We start from the raw sequence: 25140 nt of genomic DNA on the forward strand, positions 1-25140 counted from the left end.
CACAGGTTTCATTGTATTGTTCCCAAACACAACAGGCCACTGTTTTCAGTAAAAATGCTCTGCAAACCCACCGTACACAACCTACTCAGCTTGGGGACATAGTACAGCATTTAGCTGCTAGAACATTTAGATATTTCCCACTAGGGCTGAGTGCAGACCAAAACAGAAAGTGAATGTTGGACTTGTATTAATCTGGTGAACACAAACAGGACTTGAAAGAAATGTTAATGTTTCCCTGTGTCTGCTGGATGAGTAAATTGGCTGCTGTTTGCAGTTTCTGTAGTCGCCATATCAAGTTATCTGATGTGTTTAGTTTGTTGTGCTGTCCCAATAAAGGCAAAAAATCAGGGCTTTTAAAAATGTGTATATGTAAATTACTGTAGTTATTTTAGAAGGTATTTACACCTGTTCATGTTTGAATGCTTTTGTCCTGCAAATTAAATTTTAAATGCTGAAAACGGTAATGGTTGCCCATCAGTCAATACTTAGACCCATAATAACAAAGTGAAAATATGTTCCTAGAAATCAAAATAGCTAATGCAAAAATCAGAAACCTAAATGTTAAAAACGAACAAACAAATAAAAAATGGCGAATCACTCTTTATTCAGTACATAGTAGAAGCCTCTTTGGCAACAGTTATTCTTGGGGTAGGTCTCTTCAATCTTTATTTATTCAACTCTCCCGAGCAGAGCCTTTCATGTCTCTTCAGATTGGATGGCAAGTGTCTGTGAACTACCACCTTCACTGTAGGTCTCGAGTGTGGGGTTTGGTTGCGCCACTTGGTTGCGCCACAAGTATTTCTGTCTCTACTGTTGAGAAGCACAGCCATGGCATGATGCTGTCACTGCCATGCTTCACAGTAGGGAGGGTATTAGCAGGTGATAAGCAGCAGTGTTTCCCACACAGACTTTAACTGGGAGGGCTTGCCCAAGTATATTAATGGTCCCTGAAGTATATTTGGGTGGACATCTGTACCAGATGCTCTTCCACTTCCTTAGGACACCTATTTGCTGGTTGAAATGTCAAACAGCACATTAGATCAGCTGTTGGTAATGGGTTGAATGAGTTGAATGAGGTATCACTCTGCAACACTTCTGAACAGTCAGAGTGGGCTGAGACTGTCTGTGGTTCCAAAAAAAACCCCCAAAAAAACATTATCTGTTTTTTATCTGTTTCAGAGATAAAATGTTCATTTTATTTCAGTCAAATAAATCAAAATAAACTTTGTGTTGTGAACCAGGGCATTCAGTGTTTAAAGCAAGTAGCTAAATAAACATATTGCACCTATATTTTCAATCACTTTTTACCACAACCACAAGTAAAATGAAATTATGTGGTGCAACACTGAGCAATGCCTAAGTTAGTGCTTAGGGGTCTGCCCAAAGACTTACATTTTTGTCTCATCAGACCACAGAATGTTTTTAGACTAGTCTGTCGTTGGGAACACTCAAAGCTATGGAAATTATTTTAGACACATCTGCATCAAAATTAAAGCAGGGTTCACGTTACACAACTGATTACAATCTGGAATCATATACATAATAGTCTGAATAGTTCTGTTAAAGAGGGTTTTAGTTTTTAAAATATTGCTTGCATAAATTCACAGTCACTATTGGTTATTAATTAGAGGGTTATTATTCAGTGAAGGTTGATGGGCAAAACTATCAAATTTAAATTGAGCTAATTTTAAATTAAAACAAGGTGTATGAAGGTCTAAATACTTAATAAAGTAAGTTTAGTGGAACTTTTCTTCCACGCAGGCCTGTCTCATTTGGTCTGTTGTAATGTTTTGTAGTGTTAAATGTGAAAAATACATTTGTAATACAATTTTTTTTTTTTTTTTTTTTAATCTTTAGGAAGAGGACGTGGAGCTGGCACATTGCAGGATCCTGTTGAAGAAGTAGAAAATAAAGGCTAACAAGTTACTATATAATAGTTTTATTGTAATTTTTTTTAATGTGCAAGCATGAATGAGCTGTTTAGGGTTTGGCTGAGTATAAAACGTGCACATTGATGTTGTACATAATGTAATTTTTGCTGTCAGAATTTGTACTTTAAGCAAGTGTTTTAAAAACAATAAGTAAAATCAAACTTGCTTTTGCAATGTGCAGTTTTGTTATGTAATCTTTTAAAATCTTAAGATAAATCGAGTGTAAACTCATCGGCTGCATCTTTGTCTTTTGTTATCCAGCCAAGTTAGTCTGTTTCTTCCCCACTAATGACCTGAAATGACACCAGTCTTGCAGCCTAGCACTGTATTCTGCAAACAGTGTGTTGTTGCATGGACGGACTCTTGGATCCCAGCACTCAGCTGGCGCAGCTTGACTGCTCGATGCGAACATCGCTGCACTTCCCCGACTGGTTGCAACTTGCAGTTTTTTAACCCAAACACGCTGTCCTCTGACCTCACATCCTGTTATCCGACTTCCTTCCGAGTGGACCGGTTTGGGACGGTCCGGTCACAGCTCATCGTGCACCGTTGCTATATCGGCGGGTTTGTTCAGACGCATGTTGCAGGAGGATCAGTATTAATGGGCTGCAAAGGGGATCGGTGCAAACTTCAGTAGGCAACGATTCGACAATGCAATGTGCGACTGACTAATTCAGAAGAAACGAGGCTTCGGTAAGTGGTTCACTGTGAGGCTGGTTACGCTTGTGTTGTGTAAAAAAGTGCTACATCTCAACTTAGAAGCAAGTTGTAAAAGTAAAAACTTGTTTCATGGAGTTGAAGCTGATTAGAAATTGCTTTTTGATTCGGCGTTTAGAAGACCCCGTGTTTACACTCTGGAAATAAAGTTTTCGTCCTAAAAAATGTGTTGCCCTAGAGCAGTGGTGGACTAGGCTGAATTCAACTTCTATATAAAGTAACCATGTTTTTGGACTTTGTTTTATTGTTTTACAATTTCTATCCTGGTTGGCAAATTTGTAAAATAATCATACTTATCAGTGTAACATCAAGTCAAGAACAATAGACATTTGATTGCACAAGTATTCACTCCCTAAATTCACTGTGCAGTGGAGAGCACCGTTTGCAGCAGTTCTTCAGCGTATGTGAATCGTTGTGTGTTATGCAGCTTTGCACATCTGGACACTGCGTTTTTGTTTGTTATTTGCAAAAGTGTTTCAGTTGAAGTTACACGTGGATGTACTTCAGCCGCAAATGTGAAATCGTGCCACACTGGATTAAGTTCTGGACTCAGATTTACTGTAGCCACAACTGGAAACTGTTGTTGTGCAGCTTTGGCTTTATGTTTGAGGTCTTTGTCTTGCTGGAAAATAAGTCTGAACCCACGTCTTCATTTGCTCGGAGACTGCAGAGTTCTCCATAGACTTTATCCTGCTCTGTAAATGTTTCCTTCACAAGCCTTAGAGGAGCTGCTGCACAGGGTCAGCCCCACAACTTGATGCTTCCACTGACAGCCATCATGTTGAACGTGGTGCTCATAGTAATGTGAGGTTCTTATTGGCAAGGCTTTCAGAGATTTCAGTGGGATGGTGAAAAATTTCAGCTTTTGTCTTAACAAGTTAACAGAAGCTCCTTAGAAAATTTTCATATACAGCAATTGTGGCGAGCACTTTCGCAATAAGGTTTGTATGTAACACCTAATTAAAAAAGGTAATTGAGAGGTTCAATATTACACCAGGTGCAACTTTTATTGAACATGAGCATTTGTTGCATGGTGCAAAGGTTTTTATATATCACTGCCTATCTGACAATCTACTACATGTCACGCATTGGTCACATTTATTATGGCACATTGTTCAACTTGATGTTTATTAAAGTTGTCAAATGTGTTGTTAGCAAATTGACTCAGGGGCATCCAGAGACACAGGTAAGGGTGCTGTGAGGTTCAGGTAATGCTAAAGATGGACATGTTCATGCGTGTTTCAATACATACAGCAGTGAAAATAGGTATTCCAATGAGACAAAGCTGTAAACTTCAATGAGAAATTTGATTCCAGCTTCTTTGATTTGATGAAAAAAGAAGCCATCTGCAGGTGACTCACAATAAACTTACACTGGTTGAGATACTTTTGAAAGGTGAGCCAAAAGTAAAAGTAAACTTTTTTTTTTAGCTCCCTCAAGGAAAACTAATCTGCACTGGAACAATGCTGGGAGTTAAAAACTAATGCATGAGTGCGTCATTATCCATCTCAGCTAATGTTCCAGGAAAAACATGATTCAACAATATCAAGAAGGATGAGAAGGATCTCAGTGAATGTGGTTGTTTTAGGAATTGTATACTAGAGGCCTTGGACACATTGTCTGTCTATGAGAATGCCGTGAGGAAAGTAGGTTTGCAATTCAGTCAGGTCTTTATATGTATGAAAGATCTTTCTTTCTTGTAGACAGCTTATTAACTACCACTGATTAGGACTGAGGTAAGTTAAAAAAATTCTTGCACTGGACAGTTTATATTTGACCCTTTTTAATTTTTTTTCTGTGCTTGGATGTAAAGAAGATAGTGCTCATCTAGAGAGAAAAATAGGGCGATCAAATCCTTAGCCCAAATCCTTAGTGTGCAGTTTTCAGTATGTTGATGCATACTACTTTGAACTAAATGAATCAGTATTTCTTGTGGATTTGGGTCTGCTAACCTACCTTTTTCGTGGATTTATGTTTAACTCGACACAACCACATTCCATATCTTTTGTTTGTTTTCTCAGTGATGACAAGTAACTTATAATAGAATAGTAAATGACTGACTTCCCTTCCTCGTTGGCCAGTTTCTACATCAGAAATAATAAAACTTAAATCTTTAATGCCATAGCCAAGATTGTTTCAACATCTTTTTCTTCAAGACAAAGTCAAAAATTAAAAGTCAGTGTGGAAAAGTGCTGTAAGAAACATAATAAAGTCCTCTGTGTTTTTCTCTTTGTAGTTGTTGCTCTGCTGACAGAATGAAGATAAGAGAGGCAAAAATCATCAACCAGGGCCTGGAGGATGAGATGGTAAATCTCGCTGCCCAAACTCTTCTTTCCCAGATCAACTTATCTTGTATTAAACAATATGTTGACATGCTTGTTTACCTTTTAAAATAGTAACTTTGCATAGTGAAAAAGTAGAGTTTGCTGTCTGACCCCAGTTGGATAGCTGGATACAGGTGAATAAAAGTATTATGACTGGTATGGGAGGAAATCACAGTTGTCATATACTTGGAGATATATGGTATGTTTCATCTTGGCAATTTACTTTGGACGTGTAAATGTTTCAGTGTGAAGTAAAAAGAACGTAGCATCCAGTTGGATTTGAATGATTTGATATAGTACATTTCACAAATTATAAAATAAGGAACTTTAATTTAGCTAACAATTTAATTGATCAAGTGATAAAATGCCATAGAAAGCAACTAAGTAAATTTAATTAATTTTTTATTTTTACATTAATGTATCAGTAATTAACCTACTATAATCTACAATCGCAATTCAAAAAAGGGTGGGGACGATGTGTAAATTCAAAATTCCAAATGGAACATAAGCAACATATTGTTAAAACTAAGTTGATACTAAAGCATTTTACCATCTCATGCAAAATATTAGTTTATTTTGAATTTGATGGAAGCAACACATCTCAAAAAAGTTAGAACAGGGGCAACAAATGAATTGAAAAGTAATTGTTGCAAATAAAAAAAACAAAACAAAACAAATGGAATAGAATTTAATTGGCAACAGGTCAGGAACATGACTGGGTATTAGTGCCTATGGTGTGGGCAGCTTAAACATCTGGAAAGGCACCAATAATGCTGAAAAGTACATAGAGGTTTTAGAGCAACATATTCTCCCATCCAGAGAACGTCTATTTCAGGGAAGACCTTGCATATTTCAGCAGGACAAAGCTAAACCAGATACTGCATCCATCACAACAGCATGGCTTTGCAGGAAAACTGTCTGGGTGCTGAACTGGCCAGTCTGCAGTCCGGACCTTTCGCCATTAGAAAACATTTGGTGCATCATAAAACAAAAATCAAGCAATAAAAGCCCAGGACTGTTGAACAGCTAGAATCTAGCTAGACAAAATTGTTTTCCTGAACTCCAGCAGCTGGTCTCCTCCTTTCCCAGACTTTTAAAGACAGTTGTTAAAAGAGGGGGGATGCTTCACAATGGTAAACATCACCCAGTTCCAACTTTTTTGACAAATAAAAATTAGCTAATATTTTCAATGAAATGATAAAAGTTTTCAGTTTGAACATCTGATTTGTTGTTTATGTTCTATTGTGAATAAAATATTGGTTGATGAGATTCTGTTTTTATTTATGTTTACACATCATCCCCACTTTTTTGAATTGGGGTTGTATTAATATAAATGAGCTTCCCTGTTTAAAGAACACTAAAACACTGTTTTTGCTTTAAGTATTTAGGTTTAGTACTTTTTGAATGCAGAACTGCTCCTGTGGGCTCACCTGTGCTTTCATTTGAATGCAGGATTTTTTTTTTTTTTTTTTTTTTTTTTTTACAATATTTCTATTTTATTATATTAATAATTTGACTTTAGTAAATGGTCTTAGTGCTTCTTTCATCACCAAATGAAACTATATATGCAGTAGAAATATTTTGACATCTGGGCAAATACACCAGGGCCTATACCCTAAAATAGTGCATAAACATTTTATATCTTTATTTTTTCTGCTAAAAATAAAGCGAGCATAAAGACTGAAACCAGGACCTCGGCTATGTTGAAAGGTAACAAAATTCACTTACCAGCACCTGGTGTGTGTAGTGGCACTCTGGTAATTCAGAGTTAAGCTGGTTGTACCTTAATATTTACTGTGCACATACTGTATGGAAACTCTTCCTAAACTGAGTTTTCAGCTAAAGGGAAAAAACCCCAGTAGAGAACAGTTCACCCAGAGCACCCTTCTATGTGTGTTAGCATGAGTTTGTGCCTATGCAGGAGGTGTGGGGGTACCGGCCCTGCCTGTGGAAGATGATCCTGTTGGGTGTAGGTGTTGTGTGCTCAGGCGGCTTCCTGCTGCTGCTGTTGTACTGGCTGCCTGAGTGGAGCGTCAAAGGCACCTGCACACAGACATCACTGAGGGACGCTCACACGCTGCTGCTCAGGACCACGGTAAGAAAGCAGCAGACCTTAATATGATCTTAATTACTTTACTTACTTATTTGTGTGCAATTTTTTCTAGTTTATATGCAAGGATAATGCATTCATGGAGCAGTACATACTTAAATTTAGCATTTGTAGATGCAGTTTTGTTTTATACATCTAATGTACCACATATATACGTGTGAGAGTCTGTTCACTAATCCTGATGACATTTGTTACTTTATTATATTACAAATTATAAATTCACTGTAACCTCACAGGCAGGGAAAAACTTAACAGCGTATCGTGTTATCGCAGGATGAGTTCAGACAGTGGTTTCGAGCCAGAGTGCATGTGATGCTGGCTCCAGGAAAGAAACCCTTTGACAGTTTGGATCTCCAGTCCAGGGATCAGCTGCCGAATGGAGGCAGAGAGCAAAGCGTTGGTTCCGTGCACGAAGAGGATAATGAGAAATTTGCTCAAGAGCAGACAGTTAAGGTACTTGACTGTTGTGTTTTAAAGTAATCTGTTGCTCTCGTGAAGCAAATTTCGGAGTTATAGTTCATTAAATGATCCGTCAGAATACATGGTTAGAGACGTATATAACTTCTGGATTTGGAGCATAGATCAGGTTCTGATGTATGTTTCTTCAATAAATATGTTTCCTCTTCCCTCATAGATCTACCACTTCACCCACCACAGCACTAAGTACTACTGGAATGATGTGATACAGAACTTTGAATTCTATAGGTAAGAATTACAGTGAAATGCCGTGTTTTTAAAATACTTACCACTGTTTCCTTGTGGTGTATTTTATGTTACACACATGTTGCTCGTCAAAACACCCGTAATTAAAGTATGTGATATTTCCAGAGGTTTGGAGGATGTGGAGGTGAACTGCACAAGCATCCATTCTGACCACAGCCCAGGACTTTCTAAAATACTGCAAGACTATAGGTACACACACACACACACACACACATATTTTCCCACAAATTGTTTGTTTGCTGTTCATAAAAACCTGCTTATCTCCAGTATCAAGGTCGTAAAACTAAAATTTTGCCTGTTATCATACCCACAGGTTAACATATGTTTGAAATTCTTTTTTATCAGGAGATTATTTTTCGGGGAGAACGAGATAGCAGTACGAGTGCCATCACTATTCAAGCTCCTTATAAAGGAGGTGAGTTTAAAGCTCTTATGTCCCATCCTCTTATCAGACACCTCCTCTTTTCCAACTAGTAACAATAACATTGGTGCCTGTTTGTTGTCCTTCCTTCATCAGGTGTTGAATCCTTTCTACATCTTCCAGATCTTCAGTGTTATTCTGTGGAGTGTAGAGGACTACTACTATTATGCTACAGCCATTGTTTTTATGTCTGTCATTTCAATAGCTACCTCACTGTACACCATTAAAAAAGTGAGTCATGCCTAAACCTATTAAAAAAACATAAAGTTAACTGAGAAATCGCTGAAACACTGCAGCAGACACAAGCTTTTTTTACTCTGAGTAATCCTATATACTATTTTCAGAATAAGTCTTTAGCATCTTGTCCACATGTGTTTATCCAGTGTTTTCTCAGTCTTTGAATCAGTGTCTTTCTCACTTCAGCAATATGTGATGCTACACGACATGGTCGCAGCACACAGTGTGATCCGTGTTTCAGTGTGCAGAAGAAATACAGGTACATGTTCCCTTTTTGATGATAATACTCAGCAACTAATTTGAGGAAGTAGCAGAGAGCCATTTTATCTTTCATGAATCATTAACACCTTCTAAAATGCAGTAATGATGTAAATGTGATGTGAAGTATTTTAGTCCAATTGCTAAGCAGCCCAGCTGTAATAATTTATTGTGTGATAGTGCATGACTCACATTATTGATCTCATGCCTACAGACCGAGAGCGAGACACTATAAAATAATTTTGTTTTTCATCTTTCGTGTCATTGATCAAAGATATTGAAGAGGCTATGTCGACAGACCTTGTGCCTGGTGATGTCATCGTTATTCCGGCAAATGGGATGATCATGCCCTGTGACGCCGTGCTCATCCACGGAAACTGCATAGTGAATGAAAGCATGCTGACCGGTTGTATTTCCTTATACCTGGCAACCCAGTGGTTCCAAACTTTTTTGGCTTGTTGCCCTGTAGATAAAAGTCATGTCTGATCACCTTGTTACATGTGTTTGAGTTGTAAATGTATGTTAACACACATATATTGCTATATTCCCTGTGACCAATTACTAGATTCTTCTATAGTCCTAAAATGAGACTCTTTTAGACCTTTTGTTGTGTGTAACATTGCATATGTTGTTTTGTTTGAGGGACTGAATCTCTATTTATTCTCACTCCAGGAGAGAGTGTGCCTGTTACGAAGACCAGTCTGCCCAGTTCAGGTGAGGAGGCAGACAGGAGCTACAATATGGAAGAGCACAAGAGACACACCCTGTTCTGTGGTACGCATGTCATCCAGACCCGCTTCTATTCTGACGAACTGGTGAAGGCTGTTGTGGTCAGAACAGGTGAGACTGAGAGAAACAGAGTGGAAGTAACAACTTGTGGCTTTGGTGAGGAAAATGGCTCTGATAATAACAGTCAGTAGTAAGTACAACAGTTAGATTTTTTTTTTTGTTTGCTCCCACAGGCTTCTGTACAGAAAAAGGCCAGCTTGTACGCTCCATCCTCTACCCTAAACCCACAGACTTCAAACTGTACCGGGATGCTTACCTGTTCCTGCTGTGTCTGGTTGGCGTGGCAGGGATCGGCTTTGTCTACTCCATCATCCTCAGTATCATGAACAAGGTATCACTCCTCTAAAAGTCGAGGTGAAAGGGTGTAACTTTTTTTCATGATTGTTGGTTGTATTTTGTATTTTTTTTCATCTCATCCAGAGGGGCAAGTACCATTTCAAATTCTTTATTCCAGTTGGGGAACTGAAGTACATCCTGTGTTATTGTTGCATTAAAGCTACAGTATATAATTTCTTTACAGATTTTTTTTGTTTGTTCATTTGTAGAAACATGCTTCAGAGTTAATCTTATTGTGGAAAGTTGCTGTTGACATGAAATCCAACTCACAGAACAGCAAAGGGTGCTGAGCAGAGATTTGTGCTTCTAAAAGTTTTTTAATGAGGCTCGTCCTTCCAACCAATCAGAGAATTATAACTTTTTTTCTTCATAGCTGGTTTTGTTTGGTTATTCTTATTTATTGTACTTTGACTATGGCTAATGCCTGAAGGGGCTGTACAGAGTGTGTTGGAGTGTAGCAGGTGATAAAAGAGCATAGCAGAGCAGGGAGTTGGAGGGCTTGCCAGAGCAGAGTGGATTGAGTTTGACTTTTCAAGCTTAAGTTGCGTATTGTAGCTTTAATGTGTTAGCATAACTAATGTTGCAGCTGGTAAAGCTTTTGTTCTGGTTAATCTAGATTAGCACATAATGATTTATAGGTTCATATATTATGTATAAAACCTATTTGTCTACTCTCAAATTATCTAAAGTAAAAAGTACAATATTGCTCTCTCAACTGTCATGAAGTAAAAGTAAAATTTAAATACTAATGTAAAGAAGTTCCTCAAAATTGTATTTGGGACAGTGCTTGATTAAATGTACTCAGGTTCCAACTTTAATCTCATCTAGGTTCCGGCTAAAACCATCATCACTGAGTCTCTGGACATCATCACCATCACTGTGCCCCCGGCCTTACCAGCAGCCATGACAGCTGGTATTGTGTATGCACAGCGCCGTCTGAAGCGGGTCGGCATCTTTTGCATCAGTCCCCAGAGAATCAACATGGGTGGTCAGCTAAACCTGGTTTGCTTTGACAAGGTAGTAAACCATAGTGTGATTTAATTTTCTTCTTATGAATTCAGGAAATGCTGTTTATAGTATAGTTAAGTAATTTCAGGGTTGCCGTTCGTCATTCTACTTGGAATGGATAAAGTGTTGACTCAGAATGTGTGGAAAGTAGTTACAAGGTTTCAGGCTGACTTCATGGTTTCCTGTGTTTCATGAGGGAGTGCTGTGGTTGCACAATGATTGCATTTGGCCACCATCATGCTTTTAAAATACCATCTATACTGTCTGTGCTTGAAGCTTATATACTGCACTGGCTTGTTGTGTCTTAAAAAGAATTGGGGAATCTGCCTAAGGCATGAAATGTTCTTCTTATTGCAGCAAAAAGAGCAGAAAAACAAAAGGTTGTATGTTGCTAATGTTGCAAGAGCTGAAACAATTAAAAGGAAACCATCAACGAGTGAATAAAAAAAAAATGAGTCTGAAATAATTTTGATATTTCTTTAATCATGTTATTCTCTTCCTGTTTACTGTTACTTTTGGGTTTACAAAGAGATTAAAGTCATAGACGTATTTCCTTGTGGTGGATTTGTGTTTCTGGGCATTCTGTACTAAACAAGCAGCAACAGGTTTGAAGTTTAGATCTCAGGTAGAAGGTTATATTTTTGTACTGCTCAGAAAGTGTGTGTATGTTGTCACATTAACAGGTTAGAACAAAGATTAATTAAATGCGTTTCGTATGAAGAAGAAGGAAAATTTTTTTTCATTCTCAACAAAGGTTGATTTCCGGCTATTGTTTATAGTTAATACAGCACATGGATCAACTGTTATACAGTACTAGAGTATATGTCTGTGTTATCTCCCTCAGACTGGCACCCTGACTGAGGATGGTTTGGACCTGTGGGGTATTCACAGAGCTGAAGATGGAATGTAAGAGTCTCCTGACTTTATGTTTAAAGTACTTTTCAAACAAATTGAGTTTTAAATTAAATTAGTAAATTTCAAATTAGTTTTCTTTCTATGTGAATCACATGTTTGGAAGGAAGTCTTTTTGAATTTTTCTGGTTGTCTGCATACCAAAGTAGGCAGTAGGTACTTATTTTTCAACCTCACCAGAAATGTCTAACTGTGATCTCTTTAATAATCATGTCTGTTTTTTATTTTTTTATCAGATGTTTTGATGTACTTTAATTTATCAGATATTTACTGTAGTTTGTGGTATTAGCTAGAAAACGATATTCATGCCAGGCTGTTTTGTGTTGGAACAGTTTCTCTCAGTTGGACATTTTAAAATATTTGCACACTTAAAGAATCTAAAAGACAAGCTTCTACTCTGGCCTGCTCCCATCATCCTGTACTGCAGAGAAAAACATTCACAGAGAACAAAACATCACTACAAAAGATTTTGTTTATTTAAATCTGTAGGAAAACACATACTGTGTTTTTTTTATCTCTCACTCTCTGGAAAAGAGTTTTTTATCTGTCAGAAAACTGTTGAGGAACTGTTATATGACCTTTCTCATGTACCTCATACTTGTATGTAATTTGCTCTATCTGTCACAGTCTCAACCTGAGTCACCTTCCCTCCTCTCCATTACAGCTTTTTTCCACCAGAGTCTAGTGCAGCTAAAGAAAGTTTGGTGACCTCTGCTTTTGTGGCCTGCATGGCAAGCTGCCACTCACTCACCAGAATTGATGGCAATCTCTCTGGAGACCCTTTAGACCTCAAGATGTTCAGCGCTACAGGCTGGGTAAGAACTGCGATCGTGTTTACACCTGGCATGGTCCATCACAGGCACCACAACAAATATTTATACCAATCTGTACACGAATAATGCAGCACCACACTCTTAGCTTTAGCAGAGCAAGTCTGGCTTCTACCATAGGTACTTAAGCATGAAAGCAGAAAGTTGTGACTAAGTTTAATTTTGGTGTCAGACCAGGCTCAAGGTATTATGATTTTATTTAGATCCTAGAGGAGCCTACAGAGGAGGAGACAGCTCTCCACAATCCCATAATGCCCACAGTGGTACGACCTCCAAAGCAAAACATCCCTGAAGCAAATCAAAACAATCCAGCAACCAAGAACATGGTACACTGACTCTCAGTTGTATTATGTGGTGATCAGTATATTCCTTAAACCTAATAATTATTATATTAGTTCCAGTCTGATCTCAGTATTAATATATAATTTATTTTTTCTAGGAGCTGTCTGAATTATCAGTAAGTAGATTTACTTTATAGTTCTTACAGATGAAAATGCTTTTTTTAGATTGTAACATGTCTCAGTGCTGTCAGTTCTCATGTTCACAAGAAAAAAGAAATTGGACGAATAAACAAATGTTTCCCAAAATGTTGAAATATACTTTTGCATTTTGATTGTAAAAAAACAATTAATTTGTTCTTTTTGTTGTCACTGACTATGTATGTGTCCGACATGTGACTTTTGCTCATCAGTCCTGTGAGATTGGTATCGTTCGTCAGTTCCCTTTCTCCTCGGCACTGCAGAGAATGAGTGTGGTGGTCAGGAGGTTGGGAAAAAAACACATGGATTCCTACTTGAAAGGAGCACCAGAGGTTGTGGCCAGCCTCTGCAAACAGCACACAGGTCAGACATGCTAAATATACTGGATGTTCTCTATGTAAAACACAAAGTGACCGACAAAAAATGAAAATGTAAATGTTACATTTTTGTGTCTTTAGAGTGTATGTATCACTTCCCTGCCTGTTAAACAAAGGCTGCAGTCATCCAAAAAGAAAAACGGCAGACTGACATGGCTCTGTTTTTCATTTCAGTCCCACAGAGTTTTACAGACACCCTGGAGACCTACACCAGGCAGGGCTTCAGGGTCATTGCCCTGGCACATCGACAGCTGGAGTCCAAACTCTCCTGGCACAAAGTCCAGAGCCTCAGCAGGTACAGTACGTCTCCAACCAAACAGATAACATTGTCCACAGTAAATGTGTCTGCTGATGGGGAAATTACTGAAATGTGTCACCTTAAACACTGGAACTCTGTTAAATGTTAAAAATCTGCTTTTGCTGATAAAGGTTCCAGTTCCCATTTTGTTCTTTGGTAGACGTAGTTCTGATAAGTGGACGAAAATTTGGACATGGATCAAATGGACAAAATATCCAAATATTTACAGTCCTGTTGCAGCTGAGCAAGAAATGTTCCTGGCATAAAAAACATCAGCAAATATCAGGTTGCGGTGTCACACCAAGTGGTTTGCTGGACTGTTTTGGAGCAAAAACATGCATAATATCAGCATCACAATGCAATATCCACAAGATATGATGCAATTTGATCAATGACTCACATTAGATTTATTGATTTAATTTTTAATAATTACAAGCCCACATTACTACATAATTAAAAAGTATTTTCACTTTCTGATAAATGTGGAAATGTGACAAAGTAGAAAGACAAAGAAGGTTAACAGGAAGCCAGTGTGTCAAAAAAAAGGGACAAAGAGAAATAATAGCAAACCAAAGTTATGTTCTTTATTGTGTCTCCCCTTCTCTGATTCCCTGAAATGTATGACGAAACAGTCTACAAAGAAATGCAATTTGCAGTTTTTTGCCGCACAAAAAATGTTTTGGGGAGGAAAGAAAGTTTGTGTGGCATACTAGTTTACTGGCATACTGGAAAATCTTCTTACAAAGTGGCCTGGTTGAAGACAAAGCTCACCTGAGAGCCTCCATCAGTACCACTGGGTTAGCGCTTACTCTGATCCCAAGCAGTAACCTACTACCAGAATCATGAGGGGACAGCATCTGGCAGCCTGTCCTACTTTAAGGCCCTGTGACTGTAAGCTGGGCAGCTGACAGGGGCCGCATCTGGCTGTGCTGAAGGCTGAAAGCCCAGTGGAGAAGCTGGGCCCTAAAAGTGGCCTTATGTCTCTCATAGAGATATCCAATCCATATCCAGACAAAATCAGCTCAGCTGACACACTTTGTGGTTAACAGAAAGTCTTCATCAACATAAGGGAAAAATACAGACAGCTTAACACAGTTCCAGTCACCACCAAGATTGAGGTTAGCCTTAGTTAATCAATACACAGCATGGAAGTTGCTACTGGCCAGGGTGAGATCTCATTCATACTTTTCTCCTAAAAAGGTTACACTACTGTGACCAAAGATGCTCTGACCTGACCTGAAAATCACTGCATGTGCTTTTGCTTTCCTTGTACCTCACTTGTAAGTCGCTTTGGATAAAAGCGTCTGGTAAATGACCAAATGTAAATGTAAATGTGCTGCATGGAAGTTTGAGTGCTGGGCAGCATTGCAGGGATTCTGCGCTTCCCAGGTTTTCTCTACGACCTGAGAGTAGGGTTGTCAAAGCTGAGAGAAAAGCAGCTGAGAGGACAGACAAGCCGAAGTTGATTAGTAATGTTGGTGGGTTATCTTAATTCTGACAAGGAGAAGATCTGAGGATGAGAGAAATTTGATCAACCTCTTCAGGAGAAAATAAAATCTTTTCTGCTTTGCTTTGCAACTGAATCAACAAAGTAAAGTAAGGGACCTACTGTGCATCTTCAAATGACATGGGAGTAATGTTTGCATGAGTAAAATCGGTAAATCTTGAATGGATCAAAAAATTACCAACCATTGTTTTATGTAAGAATTATGGTAAAAATACGTTTTCTACTCAAGTAAAATGATTGAATAGGCATAAAAAAACAGAAGGCACGTGTTCTTACAACAAAACTGCTGTAAAGTAAAATAGTCTAAACAATGGTTGTACAGAAGCATGACTCCTGCAGCACAGAATGATGGAAGCACATGATTGTTCATGCAGCTGGTGCAGGGGCTGTTATGATCTAATGCCATTTTTGAGATATTTCTTGTGTAAGCATTATGTCCAAACCTGGAGAGTAGGGAAATGAAGAAACAGTATACACGTCTAGGATTGTGCGTGTTCAGGGGACTCTTTTCGACTGCCTGGAGACACTACGACAATCTGCTCAAGAAGCATCAACACTGGGAGAAAAGAAAAGAACTTCCAGGAGCCCCATCAGGGGCTTCTCTGTACCAGACAGTGAAGACCTTAAAGGGTCGAAGAGGCTTTCCACAGCCAGCTCAGATAGTGTTCAGACAGGGAATGAGATCTGCTACAGCATCGAGACTGTCATGCCTTGGGAAGAAAGGCCACATAATCCACAGCCAGCTCTGGAAAGAAAACCCAGACAACTGAGCTTCCCCACAGGCTGTGTCAGCCCGGGATACAAAACAACTGAGCCTTTAGCAGCAGATCGTGATTTTCTCTGCCCACCAGCCAGAAGCTCCTGTCCCCAAACAATCCTACAAGGGAAACATGGAGAAACAGAGCAATAATAGAACCTGCTATTATGGCGATTTATTCATTTACTGTTTCATTTACAATTCACAGTTTCATTTTCATTTTGATATGCCATTGCATCTGCTAACAAAAGTTTTCTTTCGTAGTTAAAGTAAAATTGTTTTTTGTTTATATCCTTATAAAATAAAGATAACACTTCCTCTCCCTTGTGATGTAAAAAAATACAGAATTACATGGGACTGGATCGCTTGCTAAAAATGGCAGTTAGCTGTTTGACCTTTCCCTCCAAATCAGACCTCTCCCACTTTAATGTGAGGGTCTCAGTGAAAAATAAAGGTCGTTTGAATTGTAAAATGTATGATCGGTTGCTTTTAGGGACCTGATAGAGACCAACATGGAGTTCCTCGGTTTGATCATCATGCAGAACAAAATCAAACCGGAGACTGCCGGGGTTTTATGTGAATTGCGACAAGCTAACATCCGCACTTTGATGGTTACAGGTAACCCAGCTTAGTGAATTCAGTCACTTATTTATGATGGAAATAATGATTTTATATTCAGCACATGACATTTTTCTCTCTTCTGTGTCATTTGTCAGGTGACAACATGTTGACGGCCATATCTGTAGCTCGAGACTGTGGGATGGTCCGTGCACATCAGAAGGTCATTATAGCAGACGCTGTGCCTCCCAAAGACATCCACCCGGCCACTATCACATGGCATTACACAGAAAACCCTGCTCCAGCTGTAAAGGATAGACAGGTAAGATGGAGAGTTGAATATACTGATATATAAAACAATAATAAAGAGCTTGTTCATTGTACAAAATCAACCCTTCATATATCTTTTCCAAACTATTCCAAAACCAGTCCATATTATTTGTGATTACTATAGGGTGTGATAGACTTCTCTGACACCCCATCTGGTGTTGAGGTGACTGGAAAATAGTTTTCACTCTTGGAAAACGTATCTGCTAAGTGCTTTAACAAGTTCGAGAACTGCATGTTCACGCATCTCTTAGCAGGTATTTGTCTGTTAAGTTCTAAAGTAAATTGTTCCTAAATGTGTTACCGGACTAAAGAAAAGGAATGCAGAGTTTGAAGGAACCACTCAGACATGATTGGTGTGAAGCTCTGTAGACACTTATTATTCCACAGCCTGTTCAGTGTATTTATGCAACTCTCAGTAGCTCAGTTAGTGCATGACTCTGTCAGGCAGTAGCATGGGAAGGTGTGTACAACAAAGTCTAGAAGGAAGTTTGTCAAGGTAAATGTGAAGCCCTGCAGTGTTATTGCACACATCATGCAAGACAATGGTACCAAAGAGGTCTTTAAACGTTTGAGCCTTTCTACATTTGAATCCAGTGTAAATACAAAGGTTATTCCTTTTTTTTTTCTTTTTTTTTTTGTTAAAATTTGTGTGCTGTTGGCTGTTAAGCTGATTTGCATAACTTGATTAAATTTTCGTTGGGTTAAAATTTTTGGCAGAAAGCTGGTTATTACCTGTTTGAACTGTATCCATATCTCTAATCTGAGATCTATATGTGTCGTGGTGTTTTTTTTAGTTCTATCAACCTGTGTACAAAGAGCGTGAATCTGCTCTAGTTGAACCAACCTGTACAAATCAAGGTTGAATAAATGACTGAGATGATGCACTTTGGCAGTTTTCTGTGGTTGTAGAGACAACAGGCTCATCCTCTTTCCCACAGACTGTGGAGATCAACCTGGAGGAGGAGATATATGGAAAGCATCAGAGTCAGCAGGAGGAAAGCTATCACTTTGCTGTGAGTGGCAAAGCCTTTGCTGTTATCATGGAGCACTTCCCTCAACTCCTCCACAAGGTACGTGGTCACTTTTGTCAGGTAAACAGCTACATGCTCAGATTACTAATAGAATTTGCTCATAGCAGGGTAAAGTCAATTAAACAGATATATAAAAGTCATGTACACTGGTTTGTGTGTTGCTGCTCCCCTCGTTTCATGTTGACACGATGTTGTTCTTTGTCCCTCCACATGGTGCTGCTGCAGCTTGTGCTCAGAGCCACTGTGTTTGCCCGCATGGCTCCAGACCAGAAAACTCAGCTGGTGGAAGTCCTGCAGAGTATTGAGTAAGTCTTTCCTTGTTTGTAGCTTTGGTTTCAGCCTATTCTTGAGCCTCATCTCACTCTGTAGAGATCATGTAATAAATGTTGCATATGTCGATTGTTTAACTTTGACCGTCTTTGTTTACTCTCCAGTTACTTCGTTGGGATGTGCGGTGATGGTGCTAATGACTGTGGGGTAAGTTTAGATTTAGTTAATTAGAAAACTTTTAGTATGAATATTGCCTTCTGTTTTTCTGTGCTTTAGGTATCATCATCCAGCACATCAGAATATTTTCGACATAGTTAAACATTTGCTGTTAAATCAAACACATTTGTATGTTGGGTTCAGAGAAGGGTAAATATTACACATAGTCTCATCTCAGGTGGTAATGCCACCTTTGTAAATCAGCCTACACGCAGTGTCTGTGCACAGAAAACACTGTAATATTTAGTTGCAGTAAAAGCAAATTAATTCTGAGCAGAAATATCTGTGTAGGCAGTGGTGGAAAGGTTTATATCTTTTATTAAAATGCTATAATGACATTAGAAAAATAAAATTAAAACTTTATTACACATAAGTAAAATATCACATTTTTGTGCTAAATGATTTATACTGAGCTCTGTCTGTTTCAGGCTCTGAAGAAAGCTCACAGTGGGATTTCTCTGTCTGAGCTCGAGGCTTCCGTTGCTTCACCCTTCACTTCGTCTACTTCAAACATCTCCTGTGTCCCCAACCTCATCAGGTAGCAACTCACTGCTCTCCTCCAGATTGGGTTTCATGAATTTTAGGAATATAATCCAGAACAAAGAACTATTCAGTGCAGAAATACACCTAAAAGTTTGACATGTTTGCAGACTCCGCTCAAGTACAGAGTGTGACCACCAGGGGTTTAGTAATGCAGACGTCCCACATTCTAGCGCAAGGTTCACAGTCACACACATACTGTAATTAACTCATAGGTTTGACTGAAAATGAATTACAATGTTAGAAAACCTTTTTATTTTTGTAAAATAAAATTTATACTTTTAGTTTTCTTGGCAGGTTTTGTTGCCAACTGTGTGAAGTGAACCTTATTTTCTGAGCTGGAAAATGTTAAACACTGAGATTTCTCTGTCTGAATGTCTCTTACTATGTTTCTTCTCCAGGGAGGGTCGAGCTGCCCTCATAACATCATTCTGCGTATTTAAGTTCATGGCGCTTTACAGCATCATCCAGTACCTGAGTGTTACCCTGCTCTACTCGGTAAATGAAATGCTACTTCTCCTTCACTCCAACTAATTTCATTCACATGGAATAATGCAGGGGAGAAATTGACTCTAATAGAAAAAAACATTTGAACAATTTGTATTCGCCATATTAATGGGGGGTTGGTGCCAGTAAGTTGCAAACGCTGATATTGTTTCCACATGAAATGCAGAAGATTCATGAGTAGGACAGACATGAGGAGCAAATAGAAGCAGGTTTGGTGTTTAGATGTCTGGGGGTTTTTAATCCATTGGCTATGAAACAAAGGCAGCGTCAACAGAGTGGCGCGCCAGTCGTTGGATTCAAAAGTGTCTTTGAAATACTTTGTAGATCCATTCATCATTTGCTGTGAGATATTTATTATCAGCTTTTCTGATAATGTAGATTCTGAGCAACTTGGGAGACTTCCAGTTCCTCTTCATTGACGTTGCCATAATTCTCATCATTGTCTTTACAAGTGAGTAGCACGAAGACACGAAAGATCCTTTTTGATGATGTTTGAGCATCAGAAGTCAAATGTGACATTAAAGTCTTTTCTTGTCATAAGTGAGTCTGAACCCAGCGTGGAAGGAGCTGGTGCCATGTCGTCCGCCATCCAGTCTGATCTCTGGTCCCCTGCTCTGCTCAGTTATGACCCAGATCCTCAACTGCGTGGTCTTTCAGGTCTTGGCTTTCCTCTTAGTACGACAGCAGAGCTGGTACGAGACATGGACCCCTCAGTCAGAGTGAGTAATGCATCTGAAATCAACACCTTCTGAAATGAATGCGACTCAGTAAACCATTGATTAATGAAGACACATCGCCTGTTTACCACATTTGTCCCTGCTGACTCCTGTATGTGCTTTCCAACAATAACTGGATTACTGCTCTCATTACATGAGTCTTAATGAATCCTCTGGCTGAGTGGTTAATTTGGATAATGTTAAGTGAAAAAAATAAAAGAATGCGTAGTGTGTGCAGGCACAACATAACCTGGATACATTTGGTTAAAATCACAGGTCTGAGTTTTTTCCTGCCATTTATCTGTTTTTAGACATAAACATAACATAACACTGACTCTCAGTTAGTCAGTCCATCAAATTGAAATTTTTACATTTTGCAATGTGTAAGTTGGTCACTGGACATATAAAAAAAGCAAAACAGTATTCAAAACTCCTTAAACAATGACATTTTTAGATTTTTGTAGTTTTGCTTATGGCTTATTTGTTCTCTGTTTTCCTTGTTTTGTGAATGCAGAGTTTGTATAATCCCTCAGTTTTCTCTTTCTTCCCCCAGCGCCTGTAACGTTTCCAATTTCAGTTACATTCTGAATGTAACAACTCCCCAGGACCCTAAAAACATCAAAAACTTTGAGAACACCACCCTCTTCTATGTGTCCTCCTTCCAGTATTTGGCTGTGGCTGTTGTCTTCTCAAAGGGAAAGCCCTTCAGACAGCCAAGCTACAAGAACTGTAAGACTTAGCTTTTCCTCTCAGTGTTGTGTGTGGAAAGAGAATAGTGGAAAGCATTACAATTAATAATCTCTATAAACTTGCTCTGTTTCTATAGTCATCATATTTCGATATCCAGCTTTTATCTCTTTGATACACACTTATTCTTTAATTTACAGTCTCAACAATCATTAATCCAGTTACACATATACTTATGTGTGATGATCTTGCAAGTTGACATGTATCATGTTGTTGGATGAGATTTATTTGATTGTGTTTCCTTAGGGCCATTCATGCTTGCCTGCATCAGTCTGTATACTTTTCTCCTCCTCATCCTGCTGTATCCTGTTCCTGCCATCGACAGATTCCTGGAGGTAAACCTTCATTTTGGTTGGGACTTTATTTTGGTGTGATACAGTATATGAAGTTCACTAAAACACTTTGTGTGGTGTTTTATTCACTGCTCATCCTGCTTCCTTCCCTCCCCCTCAGATTGTGTGTGTTCCCAGTGACTGGCGCATTACAGTGGTCATCATTATCATAGTGAATGCAGCTGTGTCTTTCTTGCTGGAGGTACACTTTAAATACATCACACTCTACAAGCTCCTTGGGACTGGTGTTAATGTTTAATTAGAAAGTGGTGATTTGCATGCATTGATCTCCCTCTGCTGATTCATAGCTCATTAGTATGTCGATGTTTAAGGAATTAAATGTATCATGAATTAAGTGGATCGTTCTTTTAAAGTTTCCATGTGAGTTATTTCTGTCTTTGTGCGTTTCTGTGGCTGTAACCCAATCTTCGTCCTCCCTGTCATGTTTGATCGGCTGATTTCTCAAGTTCCCAATGAAATCTCCCGTAGATTTTGATCCTTGACATCATCTTGTGGAGACTAGTTTTCAGAGGCAAAAAGGGGGTAAATCGCCCCCCAGAGCCCCCCTCTGCTGACGCACCTCAGGTTGGAAAGCTTTTGAGTGCACTTTGTTTTCCTTTTCTCTTTTCTTACAGGCTAGATAGTGGTGATTTTCCCTTATCTCTCTATCTATTGCTTTCATGTATTCACATCTGTCAGAAAACAGACTATTGTTGAAGTTTATTAAAGAAACAGTACATGTTTCATTGGAGTTGTACATTTTTTTCAGTCTATGAAAACAAACAAAACCTGCTGCACATTTATCATAAAAGATATATGATATTTAACAAAATTGGCTTTTGAAAAAGTCTTTTGAACTTTAACGTATTTGACAGTCACAACTTTAGAACTCAAAATAACTAACACTCCAAATTGTTTTAACGAGAAAATTAATATGTACAGAATTAACATTTGCAGTGTAACGACATTTACATGCATTAGCTGTTCTGGTCACAAAACCACAGAACATTAGATACTAAAGAAGCACAATGAACTGAAAAAACAGTGTATAAATATCTTAATGCTGGTTGACTAACTTGCTTTGCATGATCTGTACATTTCAGGTGGCGAATGACCACTGGGGCTCGTTCTTCCTCTCCTGGTTATTCTGCCGCAGAAACAAACCACCAAGAGCACGCTACCTTCAACTGGCTCTGGAGCTGCAGGACGAACCTGACTGGCCCCCCAGATCCTTTACTGTCACCTATGGCAGCGATTCACAGGCCCACATTTCGGCTACCCTCTGACACCAAGGTGACCAAGAAGTAACTACTGCACAGACTAAAACTAAAACCCCAAACAAGGCTGTAGGTTGAGTTGGCTTGATGTGATGGATGTGAAGATGATTTTTGCAGGTTGATGCCGATATTTTCTTAAAGGCGAGGACTTAAACTGCAACAGGTGACACTGTAAGCTGCTCATACAACAAGTTGTCTTCCATTTCGATTCACCTCCTCAAGACTGGCTAACTCCCTGCACTGTCATGTAACACTACTGAAACTTGAGCCAGAGGCCTCAGTTAAAGGGACAGTTTAAGATTTTGGAAAATGCTACTCACTTATTTGCTTTATCATTTTCAAATCTGTATGTCAATATGAAGTTACAACAAGCAGTTGGCTAACTTAGCCTAACATTAAGACTGGAAACAGGAAAAAGAGCAGGCGTCCACTCTTAAACTCACTAATTACCAGATTATGTTCTGTTGGTTTAAGCATACTGAAACCTGAACCATTAAAATAACACATTGTGTGTTTATATAAAGTACGGTAGCTGCAGAGTGTTTTGCAAGTGATGTTCTTTCCTGGAGTCTTATCCTGTGCCTCTGTGGAAGTTTAGTTAACGACAACGGCATAGATCCAGTAGATCCATATTGACCATTCAGCCATGATAATTATTCTGATCTGATCTGAGTTTCTCTGTAGTTCCCAAAATGTTGAACTGTTCCTTTAAGTTGAACGATGCACATAGTAACCATATTGTGTTGGGGCTGACACAAAACATTCAACGACTTCATTGGACACCAAGTTTGAAACAGTTGTTGATCAAAAGATCCCATGCATCACATGCACACATTGTTCAACTAAACGCACAGGATAATTCTTTCTTTCATTAACATTAGCTGCTGCTAAAATATAACCAAAGCAAATTCATATGGGTTCAGAGAAACAAGAATAAACCCCTGTTTGTACTTTTTCAAAAACAAATGCTACTGTTTATATCTAAAACAAAAACTATTACACCACTGCATTTCTTTCTTAGAGTTGCTGTGTTTGACATTCTTCCTGTGGAAGAGCGAAGCAGACATTTCTTTCCTTTTTGTTTCCATTATTTTATTGCCAGTGCAGTTGTGTGTATATGTAGGAGCGCATAAGTTAACAAGAAATCAAATTAAACATTTTGTTTTCCTTCAGTTTTGAAATTTTGAAAAAAAATTATTTTTCTGAAAACAGAATTTCTTTTTCAGAATATGGTCGCATTAATTTCACCGTTTAACATTACTAAGGTACTGTATGTAGAAAAGTGTTTTAATTAATTTAATTAGTCAAGATAAATAATGTAACAAATGCTGCTGTGACAAGTTCATAAACAGTTTATGTAATTAATTAATTTTATATAGTATTTGTGTTTAGAGTTTATTACTATACAACAAGCTTTGTGGTAACATGTTTTTAAATTGTACTTATTTTTATACAACAATGTGAAAAATGTTTCCAAGTCTCTTCCAGTGTTTGCTCTGCAGAAATTCCTTTACATTTCCCAATAAAATCTGTATATTAAGCCACTCTTGCGTGCTTCGTGGGGGGCTGACCTTGGTCACACTTTTTCAGCCAAGACTTACTGATCAATTATGGGCTTTCCCAGCCTCCTCGCTGCCTGGCATATGGGCGCTTAGAGGCGCGAGAGTGGAAGAGAAAGAGGGGTATCATTTCATGTGGAGATCAGGGCCCATAGGCAGTGAATGGTTGGATTTAGAGGCGACTGTGAATAAGGGAAGGGGGTCCTCGCTTGTACCAAAAAGAAAAGAATCTCCCACAGATCAGGGAAGAGCCTTTTTGGGAATATTCATGATGAGGATGAGGAGGCATCATGAATTCATGTGTGTCTCCCTGACTTGCACGAATCATCTTTTCAGTAAACACTGTTGTGTACAGAGCCGGGATGTCCTGCTTTCGATCAATGTTTGCGATGTAGTTTGGTGGATAGTGTTGCCTCTCCACAAACCAATATGGGTTTTTGTGTACTCTCTGCTGTATTTCTTTTGTATCAGTAGAGCAACAGATGGAGAGTGGTGGAAAGACATAAAGAAGCTAAAACACACAGCCTTTCTTCTTCACAGCTAGCTACCCACTGAAAAAGATTTTCCCAAGCTTGTGCTCAGACGTATGCTATTTCAAACATGTTGGACTTCATCTCTTTTCTCTTTTATACATAGGTTTTTTTGGGTTTTTTTGTTTTGTTTTTTGTCTGAATTGTGTACTTTTAGGATTTGGGCCTGTGCAAACAGACTTTGTTTACAGTTTCTTTGAGTTTGTCTGCTTGTACCAAGTCCCACAGAGCGATTGGATCTGCTCAGAGGAGTTTGTAAAGTAACTGCCACTGTGAGATGCTTTTTCTGCACCAAATGTCATAAAAATCCTGCTGCTTTCTGTGTGTTTGTTACCAGCCAGCACCCACATTCATTCACCTACTCTTCACAAAGTCTACAAGCAGACGTCAATTGGCTGCAGCTTGTCTGAAGGTGGGACACTCATAAGGCCCTAGTCTTGATTAGTAGTCATGACACAAGGCAAACCTGATGCTCACTTAGGGTTTGCTTCATTTTACAGATGACACAATGGC

The 25140-nt window shown here is 38.7% G+C and overlaps 1 protein-coding gene across 4 annotated transcripts; it reads left to right on the forward strand.

Annotated features, from left to right (window-relative positions):
* The first annotated feature begins 2273 nt into the window (after positions 1 to 2273).
* On the forward strand, positions 2274 to 24079 carry LOC137098076 (polyamine-transporting ATPase 13A3-like). Of its 4 annotated transcripts, none has more exons than XR_010910559.1 (33): positions 2274 to 2624; positions 4885 to 4954; positions 6894 to 7067; positions 7356 to 7535; positions 7717 to 7787; positions 7911 to 7994; positions 8151 to 8220; positions 8323 to 8457; positions 8650 to 8722; positions 8996 to 9127; positions 9394 to 9561; positions 9684 to 9841; positions 10675 to 10863; positions 11699 to 11760; positions 12431 to 12581; positions 12800 to 12922; positions 13036 to 13053; positions 13288 to 13438; positions 13627 to 13747; positions 16508 to 16632; positions 16731 to 16894; positions 17796 to 17972; positions 18159 to 18238; positions 18368 to 18410; positions 18848 to 18957; positions 19361 to 19457; positions 19845 to 19917; positions 20008 to 20185; positions 20736 to 20911; positions 21176 to 21264; positions 21383 to 21463; positions 21729 to 21846; positions 22365 to 22503. XR_010910559.1 is itself a non-coding variant. In XM_067473861.1 (33 exons), exons 2-33 carry the CDS (start codon positions 4904 to 4906, stop codon positions 22545 to 22547), a joined length of 3783 nt encoding a protein of 1260 aa, XP_067329962.1. In that variant the 5' UTR covers positions 2276 to 2624; positions 4885 to 4903; the 3' UTR covers positions 22548 to 24079. The 4 variants fall into 4 exon arrangements, 3 of the variants coding, with proteins under 3 accessions (XP_067329964.1, XP_067329962.1, XP_067329963.1); XM_067473861.1 differs by having other exon boundaries at positions 2276 to 2624; positions 21751 to 21846; positions 22365 to 24079; XM_067473862.1 differs by having other exon boundaries at positions 2277 to 2624; positions 17841 to 17972; positions 21751 to 21846; positions 22365 to 24079.
* The last annotated feature ends 1061 nt before the right edge of the window (positions 24080 to 25140 follow it).

Source organism: Channa argus, chromosome 14 (assembly GCF_033026475.1).
Source record: "Channa argus isolate prfri chromosome 14, Channa argus male v1.0, whole genome shotgun sequence".
NCBI classification, from domain to species: domain Eukaryota; kingdom Metazoa; phylum Chordata; class Actinopteri; order Anabantiformes; family Channidae; genus Channa; species Channa argus.